Source organism: Portunus trituberculatus, chromosome 9, assembly GCF_017591435.1.
Source record: "Portunus trituberculatus isolate SZX2019 chromosome 9, ASM1759143v1, whole genome shotgun sequence".
NCBI classification, from domain to species: Eukaryota; Metazoa; Arthropoda; class Malacostraca; order Decapoda; family Portunidae; genus Portunus; species Portunus trituberculatus.
In genome coordinates, this window is record NC_059263.1 from 8,958,857 (window position 1) to 8,971,356 (window position 12,500).

At 46.5% G+C, this 12,500-nt stretch overlaps 3 protein-coding genes and 1 pseudogene across 3 annotated transcripts; 2 read left to right on the forward strand and 2 right to left on the reverse strand.

Annotated features, from left to right (window-relative positions):
• Positions 1-1,937: 1,937 nt before the first annotated feature.
• Positions 1,938-3,141, reverse strand: LOC123501294 (larval cuticle protein A3A-like). Its single transcript, XM_045250051.1, has 3 exons — positions 3,094-3,141; positions 2,867-2,929; positions 1,938-2,443 (listed from the first exon to the last, which is right to left on the reverse strand). The coding sequence occupies exons 1-3, from the start codon at positions 3,103-3,105 to the stop codon at positions 2,102-2,104; spliced, it is 417 nt and encodes a 138-aa protein (XP_045105986.1). The 5' UTR covers positions 3,106-3,141; the 3' UTR covers positions 1,938-2,101.
• Positions 3,142-5,877: 2,736 nt separating this feature from the next.
• On the reverse strand, positions 5,878-7,099 carry LOC123501293 (larval cuticle protein A3A-like). Its single transcript, XM_045250050.1, has 3 exons — positions 7,038-7,099; positions 6,803-6,865; positions 5,878-6,383 (listed from the first exon to the last, which is right to left on the reverse strand). The coding sequence occupies exons 1-3, from the start codon at positions 7,047-7,049 to the stop codon at positions 6,042-6,044; spliced, it is 417 nt and encodes a 138-aa protein (XP_045105985.1). The 5' UTR covers positions 7,050-7,099; the 3' UTR covers positions 5,878-6,041.
• Positions 7,100-7,912: 813 nt separating this feature from the next.
• Positions 7,913-9,236, forward strand: LOC123501287. Its single transcript, XM_045250042.1, has 2 exons — positions 7,913-8,157; positions 8,347-9,236. The coding sequence occupies exons 1-2, from the start codon at positions 8,146-8,148 to the stop codon at positions 9,127-9,129; spliced, it is 795 nt and encodes a 264-aa protein (XP_045105977.1). The 5' UTR covers positions 7,913-8,145; the 3' UTR covers positions 9,130-9,236.
• Positions 9,237-11,466: 2,230 nt separating this feature from the next.
• LOC123501302 lies at positions 11,467-12,335 on the forward strand (annotated as a pseudogene).
• The last annotated feature ends 165 nt before the right edge of the window (positions 12,336-12,500 follow it).

Genomic DNA, 12,500 nt, shown 5'->3' on the forward strand with positions numbered 1-12,500 from the left:
TAGTGATTAAGGAAAGATGTGCCAAATAGTAGTGAAAAAATTAAAGAAGTGCTTAGCGATGTGGATTTAGAAGACTCAAGACATGCTATTCAATGACCTTAGAGAAACATATGCTTTGACATGACATTATTTTTCCTATTTTTACGTAAGAATCTAGAAATGTTTTGATATGATCTTTTAAAGCACAAATTGTATCATTTATTTCCTACTGATGTGTGAAGTTACCGTGAAGACTGAGGACGTGTTTACTAAATGCATTCAAGTAGCAGAATTTTTCCAAGCCGAGACGTGGAAAGTTGGCAAGCATCCTGGTATACAATGAATCTTTTAGTCACAAATACAATGAATTATCTCATACCATTCTTAACTCTTGATTTCTCGACCCTAATGATTACCAAGAGAGGAAAAAGCAACATCATCGTTGTACTTTCTCTTGTTTTTTTTTTTTTTTTAATATAAGGTCTCTGGGGAAACGAAATGAAATGAAAAAAAAAATAAAGCAGATACAATTAATTATCTCATATTATTGTTAACTCCTTTTTTTTCGGCCTTCATACTCACCAAGAGAGAAAATGAACACCTTATTTGTACATTTCCTTCAGTTTGTTCGTTTTATGTAAGGTCTCTGGTGAAATAAAATAAAATAAAAAAGAAAGTAAAAGCAGATACAATTCATTATCACATAGTATTCTTAACTCTTAATTTCTTTCGACCTTCATGCTTACCAAGAGAGAAAAATCAACACCTTTCCCGTACATCGTTTTATGTAAAGTCTCTGGTGAAGGAAAACAAAATGAAAAGAAAAATACAATGAATCATCTCATAGTATCCGTACCTCCTAATTTTCTTGACCTTAGTACTTACTGAGAGAAAAAAGCAACAGTTTATTTTGTACATTCCATTTAGTTTATTCTCTTTATGTGTCTCTGGTGAAAAAAAAAAAAGTCAAAAGAGAGATGAAAACAAATACAGTTAATTATCTCATTCTTACCTCCTCATTTTCTTAACCTTCATACTAAGAGAGAAAGCCAGCACCTTATACGCACATTCCTTTAACTTTACATGTAAGATCACTGGTTAAGGAAAACAAAAAAGAGAAAAAAACTGAGGTACCAATCCAAAGAAACAGGTAGAGAATCATCGCAAATTTAAGGATAATTGTCTTGAAACTTTCAGATTAATATAATTTATAAAGTTTGCGAGTTGATAGTTCATAGTTCACACAACCTGAATGTCGAGGTGTTAGTGGCGGTGGTGGCTGACGTGGTGGTGTATTGACCTTATCAGCGCCTGTCGTGGTGATGCCGGAGGTGTGTCAGGAAGTGTGGCGGCCATCTAGGCAACAGTGGATGAGACTGTGGCTGTGTAATTATGGTGTGATGGTGGTGCTTGTGGCGGTGTGTGTGTGTGTGTGTGTGTGTGTGTGTGTGTGTGTGTGTGTGTGTGTGTGTGTGTGTGTGTGTGTGTGTGTGTGTGTGATAGATAGATAGAGAGAGAGAGAGAGAGAGAGAGAGAGAGAGAGAGAGAGAGAGAGAGACATACTGTGCAGTGTTGCAATGTTTCTATTTGTGTAAGTGTGGTATTCAGGTAATGAGGTTTTCAAAGTTGATGTATTGATGAACGCATCTCTGTCGCTAACCTGGCGATATGAATCCCAGCAGTGGCAGGCGGCAGTGCCCACATCCTCCTCCAGGACGTGTATTTGAGTGGCGCCATTTGTGATAGAGTGTTTTAGGAATGGCTGTTGTGGCAGCAAGAATGTCACAATGTGTCTGTCTTCTGGAATGAATCACTAACGCATGTAGGAATAGAGGAATGAGTCAGGATGAAGGCGAAGATAAAGCGTAGATGTGCCAGTGTCTTAGAATGTTACTCTTTTCATCACGAAACATAATTGTGTATTAGAATTAGTCTGAGGTCTGAGGTAATGACAATTCTTGGCTATGTTTGCTTGTTTTATTTGTCAATAAATAGTGTGGCTCGTCCCATTGTCAACAATGAGAGGGGCAATAAATAGTAGGAGTGTTGGCGGCGGAGGGCGAGCGGCCAGCAGGAGGATTGGTCTCGTCGGTCTGTTTGTTGACTTGGACTCGCTGGAATCTTAGAAGTAAGAGGGTCGTCTGGGTGGGCGGTAGAACTCGTTGGACTCGAAGGAGCGGGACTCGAAGGACTCGCGGGAGTGGGAGTCGGGGTAACGAGCCACGCCGTCGTACTTGACGTCGGCCACGTAGCCGTCGTCACCGTCCACGACATAAGTGACGGTCTGGCGGCGGCCGTCAGGGAGGTGCACGGAGTACACGCCCTGGGTATCCTCGCCGTCACGACCTTCCTTGTGGTCGAAGTCGTTGCCGCTGGAGGAGTCCCTGACAGCCCACTGGAACTCGTAGTTGGGCCTGGTGAACTCGTCGGACTCGTAGGACTCGAAGGACTCGAAGGAGCGACTCTGAAGCACAAAGGAGACAGTTGTGAGTCACGTCACCAATGGTTTCAGCCACACTCACACTGCTAGCTGCGTGCGGCATTGCTGCACACACAGGCCAGGAAGATGCAGCGCCTGCACCGACCACAGCAGCGTGCAGCCTTTCAGCAAGGACAGCATGGGACCACAGCCGCCTGACACACAGTGCCTCGTGAACTACCGTAAAGTCTTGTCGGTGACTTGTGACAGACTCGTAACTTTTGAAATGTCAGCATTGTTGCCAACACGATCCTAAATATTCCGCCTTGAGTGGCGCAGCATCAATGCGAAATTAAGGCTGATTGATTTCAAAATGTGAGACAGACAGGCAAACAGACAGACAGACAGACAGACAGACAGTGATCTTATCTCAAACTCAGCGAATTACTACAAACATCAAGGACTCACGTCGGGCCTGCCGTAGCTGAAGTCAGCAGCGGCAAGGGCGGCCATGGCCAGCAGGAGGAAGACCTGGCGAGGAGAAGCGTGATAAGTCAGACACCTTCGTGATGGTGACAAAGTTGTGTGTATTTGGCAGAAGTTTGGTGAAGGAAGAGTGAAAGATTATTCAAGACTATCACACACACACACACACACACACACACACACACACACACACACACACACACACACACCTTGGTGTTCATGGTGTTGTGATGGAGTCAGCGTGTGCACTGAGGCTGAGGGGCTGTGATCGCGTTATATAGGCCAGCCGCCGCCTTCTTCATGACCACTTTTTGCCCTGATTAGTGAATCAACGCCAGACTCATCTCAGACGTTTTTCTTTTCCTTTTTCTTTGAAAGGAATCTAGTTGCTTTAAAGAGGACATGTGCGGATATTCAATTAATTAGTGGCGAAATAAAAACAAACTAAAGTAAATACTGCAAACATCACAAGTCTGAGTAGCAGCACACGAGTCATCCCGCGCTGATGAAGTCTTTCGTAAGTTTTGAGTAGCAGACTCGTCACATCTGGCCCAGCAAACACCCGGCTCGTAAATCTGAATCCTGCTTGTCATGTGCCGCACTGACATTGCCCCTATCGTGTCCTTCAATGCGGGGTGGCGGCCTGAAGCAGCTGAGGACGGCACGGCAGACGCTACAGTGTTTTCATTCGTGTATTTACTGTGTGCCTCATGGTTTGGTATTTCGCAGAGAGTTTAGTATTGGATCACCTGTTATTTGCTTTATTACACCCTTCCCAACGCCGCTCACGTTTGTTTGTAAGTTCTTATGTGCGTTGATGGTTTGGTTTACATGTCATCAAACTGTAATTTCTGATGTACTTTTTTTGATAAGCTTATAATGGTATTCGAATGTTCTTCAGATATGCTTTCAATTAATGAGACTTCAATAACTTGCTTTCTATGTGTGTTTGTTTTGTAGAAAATAGGTTACGTTTTCAAATAGTGACGTACATCGTTCATATTTGCTGCAGTAGTGTTTTTTGCTAGACTTTTAGCAATATTTGAATGTGCTTCATGAGATATCCTTTCAGTTCATTTTCATATATGCTTTTGTTTGATAGAAAATTGGTTACGTTTTCAAATTGTTACGTACAGCTCTCACTTTTGCAGCAGTCGTGTGTGTTTTTCTTTTCTTTTATTTATTTACACCATGTGGACTTTTTTCACGGGAATTTATGGGCTAAAGGGGATACTTTTTGTGGTACCTCCTATCCCAAAGCCCACCCGCCAGGAAACCGTTCCCCCGAGTGAGGAAGCCCAACCTACACTCGGACCGTGGACAGGATTCGAACCCGTGTGCTTAGAGACCCCTCGGACCCCAAAGCACGCATGGTTCCACTGTACCACGGCGGCCATTCAAGACTTATAACAATATTTGAAGTGTGCTTAATCCCTTATGTACTGGGACGTTTTTTATCTCTTGTTTTGGGTATGATTAGACGATTTTATTTATATTATGAAAGGTAATGGAGGTCAGAAGATTAATGGCCAGTCTTCACTATTTTAATCCCCCACATAAGTTTCTGAAGCTGTATAAAATCATCAAATAGTAAGTAGAATCAATATGAAAACGTGTTATGGTACTGAAGAGGTTAATGACATATGCTTTCAATAAATTTTCATGTATGCTCTTGTTTTGTAGAAAATTAAGTTACGTTTTCAAATTGTTGCGTACAGCTCTCACTTTTGCTGCAGCCGTGTGGATCAAAATAGGAAGACTTTACCGGTGGGGAATGCTGGGAGTCTTGGCCGTGGAGGAGTGGATGGTGCGGCGCGAGAGATACTACTGTGTGATTGGTATAATAATGGTAAAAAAAAAAAAATGACACAAATCCTTTCTCGTATGTTTATTCTAATTCTGTTTGTCAACCTGAGTGACTTCGAAACAAACATGCTAAATATACACTCCCTCCTTCACATTGCATTGATTATGGAGTACGAATGAACAGATAGTGAATAATTTCTTAACAATGTACTGCTTGCATGTCCTTGCGTGGTGCACTGCCTCGCCGCCGCCTGGTGACTCACTGGCTCACAGACTGGCTAGGGTGGTTAACTTTCTACTAAATAATTCTTTCCATTAGTCCATGAGAGTGACAGTCATTATTTACACGTCGGTCTAATGTACACTTCAGTAACTAATTATTGTTTATGCAGCAAGTCTCTCTCTCTCTCTCTCTCTCTCTCTCTCTCTCTCTCTCTCTCTCTCTCTCTCTCTCTCTCTCTCTCTCTCTCTCTCTCTCTCTCTCTCTCTCTCTCTCTGTGTGTGTGTGTGTGTGTGTGTGTGTGTGTGTGTGTGTGTGTGTGTGTGTGTGTGTGTGTGTGTGTGTGTGTGTGTGTGTGTGTGTGTGTGTGTGTGTGTGTGTGTGTGTGTGTGTGTGTGTGTGGGTGGGTGTGGGTGGGTAGGTGCAAGTATGTGTATCAGATTGGAAGATAAACAATGATATTTTAATTAGCAATCAGACAGAACATGTGGCTGACCTCTGCTGGTTCACTCTTGTGTGTCTTCAAGAAATAACAAAGCAGACATGATCACGGAACGAGTTCAAGCCACGCTCGCTCCCTGCTCAGCGCCGCCTTGCGAAACACAAATTTCACCTTCCCTGTCACTGCAGTTTTATTCCGATACAAACCTCTCGCACCTTCATGCGTGTGAACATAATGCAATACGAGTTATATACTTTTGCTGTGTCAGTCTGTTCACTGCATTCAACTTACTTGTGTTTCTTTTTTCTTGGTCTTAGTTCATTAATCAGGTTCGGGTGATCAATTTGTGATTTTTTTTTTTTTTTTACCTCCGCTGACCAGCATGCGGTGTAGGTCGCCTCGCCTCGTGAAATGTGTGATGAGAAGTTCACTGTTACGTCTTTATTACTGAGAAATAACGACTTATTTGCAATAAAATTATCCAAATAAGCGGAATATATGGTAAGGACAGTACAAAGACAATTCTTGGCTATGTTTGCTTGTTTTATTTGTCAATAAATAGTGTGGCTCGTCCCATTGTCAACAATGAGAGGGGCAATAAATAGTAGGAGTGTTGGCGGCGGAGGGCGAGCGGCCAGCAGGAGGATTGGTCTTGTCGGTCTGTTTGTTGACTTGGACTCGCTGGAATCTTAGAAGTAAGAGGGTCGTCTGGGTGGGCGGTAGAACTCGTTGGACTCGAAGGAGCGGGACTCGAAGGACTCGCGGGAGTGGGAGTCGGGGTAACGAGCCACGCCGTCGTACTTGACGTCGGCCACGTAGCCGTCGTCACCGTCCACGACGTAAGTGACGGTCTGGCGGCGGCCGTCAGGGAGGTGCACGGAGTACACGCCCTGGGTGTCCTCGCCGTCACGACCTTCCTTGTGGTCGAAGTCGTTGCCGCTGGAGGAGTCCCTGACAGCCCACTGGAACTCGTAGTTGGGCCTGGTGAACTCGTCGGACTCGTAGGACTCGAAGGACTCGAAGGAGCGACTCTGAAGCACAAAGGAGACAGTTGTGAGTCACGTCACCAATGGTTTCAGCCAGACTCACACTGTTAGCTGCGTGCGGCATTGCTGCACACACTGGCCAGGAAGATGCAGCGCCTGCACCGACCACAGCAGCGTGCAGCCTTTCAGCAAGGACAGCATGGGACCACAGCCGCCTGACACACAGTGCTTCGTGAATTACCGTAAAGTCTTGTCGGTGACTTGTGACAGACTCGTAACTTTTGAAATGTCAGCATTGTTGCCAACACGATCCTAAATATTCCGCCTTGAGTGGCGCAGCATCAATGCGAAATTAAGGCTGATTGATTTCAAAATGTGAGACAGACAGGCAAACAGACAGACAGACAGACAGACAGTGATCTTATCTCAAACTCAGCGAATTACTACAAACATCAAGGACTCACGTCGGGCCTGCCGTAGCTGAAGTCAGCAGCGGCAAGGGCGGCCATGGCCAGCAGGAGGAAGACCTGGCGAGGAGAAGCGTGATAAGTCAGACACCTTCGTGATGGTGACAAAGTTGTGTGTATTTGGCAGAAGTTTGGTGAAGGAAGAGTGAAAGATTATTCAAGACTATCACACACACACACACACACACACACACACACACACACACACACACACACACACACACACACACACCTTGGTGTTCATGGTGGTGTGATGGAGTCAGCGTGTGCACTGAGGCTGAGGGGCTGTGAACGCGTTATATAGGCCAGCCGCCGCCTTCTTCATGACCACTTTTTGCCCCGATTCAACAGACTCATCTCAAGCAGTTTCCCATAATTTCCCATATAAAAAATTTTTATTAATCACGAAAGGAATTGACGCTGTGGTGTGCAATCCTAATCCTGCTAAATGAGAGCAGAGTGTAGGTGGAGTTGTGTGGAAAGTGCGTAACCATGAAGAGCACAACTTATTGCTAACACTGCCGATTAGATTCCCGTATCCAGGCACAGTGGAATGTACGAGCCGTTTTGATCTGTCACAACCACGCCTTTCACTTGCCCTCAGCTGTGCGTGAGGCGGCGTGCTGTGCTTGCTGTCCTGCCTCGTGTGAGTGTGTTTGATCTTGATGTTTACTTAAAAGGATCTCTGATGTTCACGTTTGTGTGATTGATGCGATATTGTCTCCATCAGGTGAGAGAAAAGCAGTGGGAAGAGAAGGACGACGGCAGTGAGTACTGGTAAAAGACAAAACTACGGCAATAGCTGAGCTAAGCTCAACTGAATTGGCAAATCTCTCCTCTGGTTTGTTTTTGTCAAAGTTGAAAACCAATCTCGAACAAACTGTTTATGATTTTTTTTTCAATCTCATTTCGTGTTGATTCTGAACAAAGTGAAAACCAATTGTCTGTGAACAAGTTATAAACTATTGAAGAAATTTGATCATGTTTTTATTTGCGTTATAATAATAATTCGTGTAGATTGTCACGAAATACTTTTATGTTTTCCAGGGAATAAAAGTGTTGCGGTTGTAGCATTGACAAAAAGACGCTGGCATTGCGCAACGCCTTGGTGTTTGCGGATGGAAGATGAAGTATGGGGCGGAAAACAATAATCGTCAAACTGGTTTTTAAGAGTGTTGCGAAACCGCTTATGTCCACCACGTGAAACAAACTCATTTATCGCGCCTTGCCCAACGCTGTAGTCGTCTTAAAAAGGTGAAACAGTTCCCACCACGCCGATATATAAAGAGTTTGACGCCAGGACCGGCACGCACACCTGCTTGCTTGCACTCACCGACGACATGAACACTCAGGTTTGCACTCTCTCTTTGCCTCGGCTTTCCTCAGATTCACTAATTTTCACCCGGCAAACAACAGAGGAAAAGAAAGTGGTATTTCTGTTAGTGGGCTGGACTGTATGAAATATTTGTGAAATCGATCCGAATCACGACTCGGATCTGTAATCCTTGGTTGTGTAAATGCAGCGGTTTCTTTCCGCACAGCTGGTTACCGTCCTGGCCCTGGCCGCTGCCGCCGCCGCCGCCAGGCCAAACTACAACTTCCGCTACGCGGTGCAAGACGGACGCTCTGGCAACGACTTCGGCCATCAGGAATCCCGTGACCTGGACAGCACCGTGGGCTCCTACCACGTCTATCTTCCTGACGGCAGGTTGCAGCAGGTTTCATACCGCGTCCACGGAGGCAGCGGCTACCTGGCTGAGGTCACCCACAAGGGCGAGGCTCGCTTCCCTGACTCTGGCTCATATGAGTCTTTTGAGTCTCGAGAAGTCCACAGGCCGCGCTACTCCACTGACTCCCTCGAGTCCCGTGAAGGAAGAGTCTTTGTCACCCCCAACTTCCACTTTTCCAGGCCCAGAAGCGGCTCATTCTTCACTGCCCCTAGGCTGCGCGCGCCCGCCAGGTACGGCACCTCATTCTTCAGACTCGGCGCCGCTGGATCAGACGAGTCTTACGAGCGCCGTTTCGATTCCAGCGACTCTCGCGAACACCATTTCTTTTCCAGTGACTCTGACGAGGACAGCTTTGATTTCAGCGACTCTCGCGAACACCGCTTCGGTTCCAGTAACTCTGGAGAACACCGTTTCTACTCTAGTGACTCTGACGAACTCCACTTCGATTCCAGTGACTCCCGCGAACACCGCTTTGATTCCAGCGGCTCTTTCAAACATCGTTTCGGCTCGAGGAAGTCACTGGAACTTCCCTTCAACCACAGGAAGACTGGAGGGAACTTCCTGAGGCTTGGCTCCCGCACCTACTACTACTGACGGGGCTGCAGCTCACTCACTCACTGGGCTCATCCCACACCCCAAGACTCCTGACACCAAGGATCTGTTATTTATCTAGCTTATTTAATGATTGGACTTATGAAATAAAAGTAGTGATAGACAATGCTTTGTTTCATGTCACCAGGGAATGGGTGGGCATTCACCACACAGAGCCGCACATCAGCGGCGTGAAGTCTCCTCCTGCTCGTGTGTTGTGGAGCCACCCTGACTGCTCAGTCACGGCTCTGGAATCAGCACACTGTACATATCATTATTTCGACAAACAAATATCCGTTGCCATCTGTCTACATTGTCAGTTATCACAGCAAACGCACTGTGGTCCAAACATGGCGCGGTGTTCACGGCTTCCTGACTTGTCCTGCGCGAGTCTTGGCGCTGATCTTGAGATACTGTTGTAGCGAAAGACACCGGGAGGACTTCAGAGCGTACTGGACCTCACAGGACTCGTTGGACTCTAGAGGAGACATGAGGAAACCTTTATCAACACAAAATATGCTATCAGTACCAAGGAAGGCGACTTGTGTCCTATAATATTGACAATAATTTATGGCAGGAACAAATTGACCAATATTCCTACGGCGCTTTACTCTGTAGGGCGTCGTAACTCAACCCGTGACTGCCGCTGTGACCTTGACAACGAAGCCTGGGAGATGGAGGAGGAGGAGGTGGCTCACGATCTACAAGGAGCTAATCACCACTCATTACCTTAACGAGAAAACAAACACTCGCACCAACACGTGACGTCTACAGCAACCCTGAGTAAAGCGCGTCTGTCTGAACACCCATGCACTAGCGGCGCCTTGTTACTGCCTGGTGACACCTTAAAGCAATCAGTCAGTCAGCCAGGGGTTTCAAGACTCTTATCCAGTATTTTACAAGTAGACTAACGCTTTTGTCTCTGTACAGGGACTAGCATCTCAGTGGATCTTTTTTTTAATAGTAATTTCTGTAACCCATATCTGATGCCCTTTCTAAATAAAAATAGTTATGCAGTGAAGCAACCAGTTAGTTAATCAGTCAATTTAAGTCAGCCAAATAGTCAGGTAGTGAGTGAAGCAAGCATCAGACACCTCAGAACAGATGCTGATGTCTACAGAGCCACTTCAGTGTGTTGGAATGTTGCGTCCATGCGAGGCTGATTGAGGTCCTGTGATCAGCTCTCTCATCTCTATAAGGTAACCACTGCTGGCTACTTTTTCCTCCTCCTTCCTATCTATGCTCACCACCAACACGCCACTCCCTCTCTCAGCCCTACAGAAGTTCCAGCTTAGGTAACGTCCAACAAGGTCACCTCTTTTGTATGGCTGGACGCTTTTCAGACCATTGATGTACGCACTTGCTACTGCCCATTCATTCAGTCAGTCTTTCATTTAGGCCTTTGAATTTCCTCAGTGTTTTGTAGGCCTCGTATTGTTCTAAAGATTTTTTTGTGTTTTTTTATTCTCTCTCTCTCTCTCTCTCTCTCTCTCTCTCTCTCTCTCTCTCTCTCTCTCTCTCTCTCTCTCTCTCTCTCTCTCTCTCTCTGTGTGTGTGTGTGTGTGTGTGTGTGTAATTCACTGTTTGATCTGCTGCAGTCTCTGACGAGACAGCCAGACGTTACCCTACGGAACGAGCTCAGAGCTCATTGTTTCCGATCTTGGGATAGGCCTGAGACCAGGCACACACCACACACCGGGACAACAAGTTCACAACTCCTCGATTTACATCCCGTACCTACTCACTGCTAGGTGAACAGGGGCTACACGTGAAAGGAGACACACCCAAATATCTCCACCCGGCCGGGGAATCGAACACCGGTCCTCTGGCTTGTGAAGCCAGCGCTCTAACCACTGAGCTACCGGGCCGTGTGTGTGTGTGTGTGTGTGTGTGTGTGTGTGTGTGTGTGTGTGTGTGTGTGTGTGTGTGTGTGTGTGTGTGTGTGTGTGTGTGTGTGTGTGTGTGCGCGCGCAAATTGTAAGAAAGCTACTCTTCATGAACCGAGAGAGAGAGAGAGAGAGAGAGAGAGAGAGAGAGAGAGAGAGAGAGAGAGAGAGAGAGAGAGAGAGAGAGAGAGAGAGAGAGAGAGAGAGAGAGAGAGAGAGAGAGAGAGAGAGAGAGAGAGAGAGAGAGAGAGAGAGAGAGAGAGAGAGAGAGAGAGAGAGAGAGAGATAGTTTGTCATCCTAGTGATCGTTAGAATTGCGCGAGTTCTAGGATGGCCATACACTTTGCTGATCGATAAAATAGCATTCACCTTCACATGTTTCACAAGGTGTTTTGTTCTGGCGGCGGGAGTGGCGGGAGGAGTGGGTGGCTCAGGGCGATGCGAAATTCCCAATAAAAACTCGACCCATGTGCCAACTGATGCCTGTATATATTGGAGGCGAGGCATGGGAGCATCACAGTCAGCTGCTGCATCCACTCCACACTCACCATGAACGCCAAGGTGAATACTGGTGCCTCGCAGCGCCCCTTGGAGGCTAAGGGTGTGCCACGAAAGGGCACGGCTGGCCACCCACATCTTATCACATCTTGCATCATACTTTCAGTCACGCTTGATGTGAACAATACTCATGACTGATTTCTTTCATTATTTTAGATCCTCATCCTTTTGGGCCTTGCTGCCCTTGCTGCTGCCGGCAGGAGCGGGTTCAGGCGTTACCACGCCCCCAGGGTGAGTCACGAGTGGTCAGGGAGGTTTGCTTCATGATGATATAAAGTTTTGTGGATTAATGGGAGACGCGAAGGCTGAGGGTATGTTGAACTGCTTTGATGTGTTCTGACAGAGGTCCTCTGAGTCCTTCGAGTCCTACGAGTCCTCCGAGGCCCAGTACAACTTCCAGTGGGCCGTGGACCACGACCCTCCAGCAACGAGTTCGGCCACCAGGAGGCCCGCGACGGTGACAACACCAAGGGCTCCTACTACGTGGAGCTTCCCGACGGTCGCCTGCAGCAGGTGTCTTACTTCGTGGACGGCGACTCTGGCTACATCGCTGACGTCAAGTACACCGGCTCCGCCTCCTTCGAGTCCGACGAGTCCAACGAGTCCTTCCGGTACTACGGCAAATAAATCTAGATCTCATTTGGCCTCGCCCTGACCCGACACTGCTGTTCGTCCAAGGACAATTTCTGTACCAAGTCATCTTCATCATTCGATTTATTTATTTGCATCAACATGTACCAATCAGTAATAAATGACTACGCATGACTCGTCAGTGTTGTTACTATTGGAGGGAATCAAGAGGTTACAAAGTATTTCTTATTTACTGAATTGCTGCGCGGATGACACAAGTGAGTGGAGTGTGTGCTGAGAGGAAACACTTACTTCTTACCGTGTTTCCTCTCACCTCCACACTTCATTGAAGGCGCTAAA

Bases quoted from the DNA above. Each gene is read 5' to 3' on its own strand.
- LOC123501293 (XM_045250050.1), bottom strand. The intron at 6,384-6,802 runs GTGAGTCCTTGA...TTTGTGCTTCAG, and splicing joins TCAGCTACGGCAGGCCCGAC to AGTCGCTCCTTCGAGTCCTT.
- LOC123501294 (XM_045250051.1), bottom strand. The intron at 2,444-2,866 runs GTGAGTCCTTGA...TTTGTGCTTCAG, and splicing joins TCAGCTACGGCAGGCCCGAC to AGTCGCTCCTTCGAGTCCTT.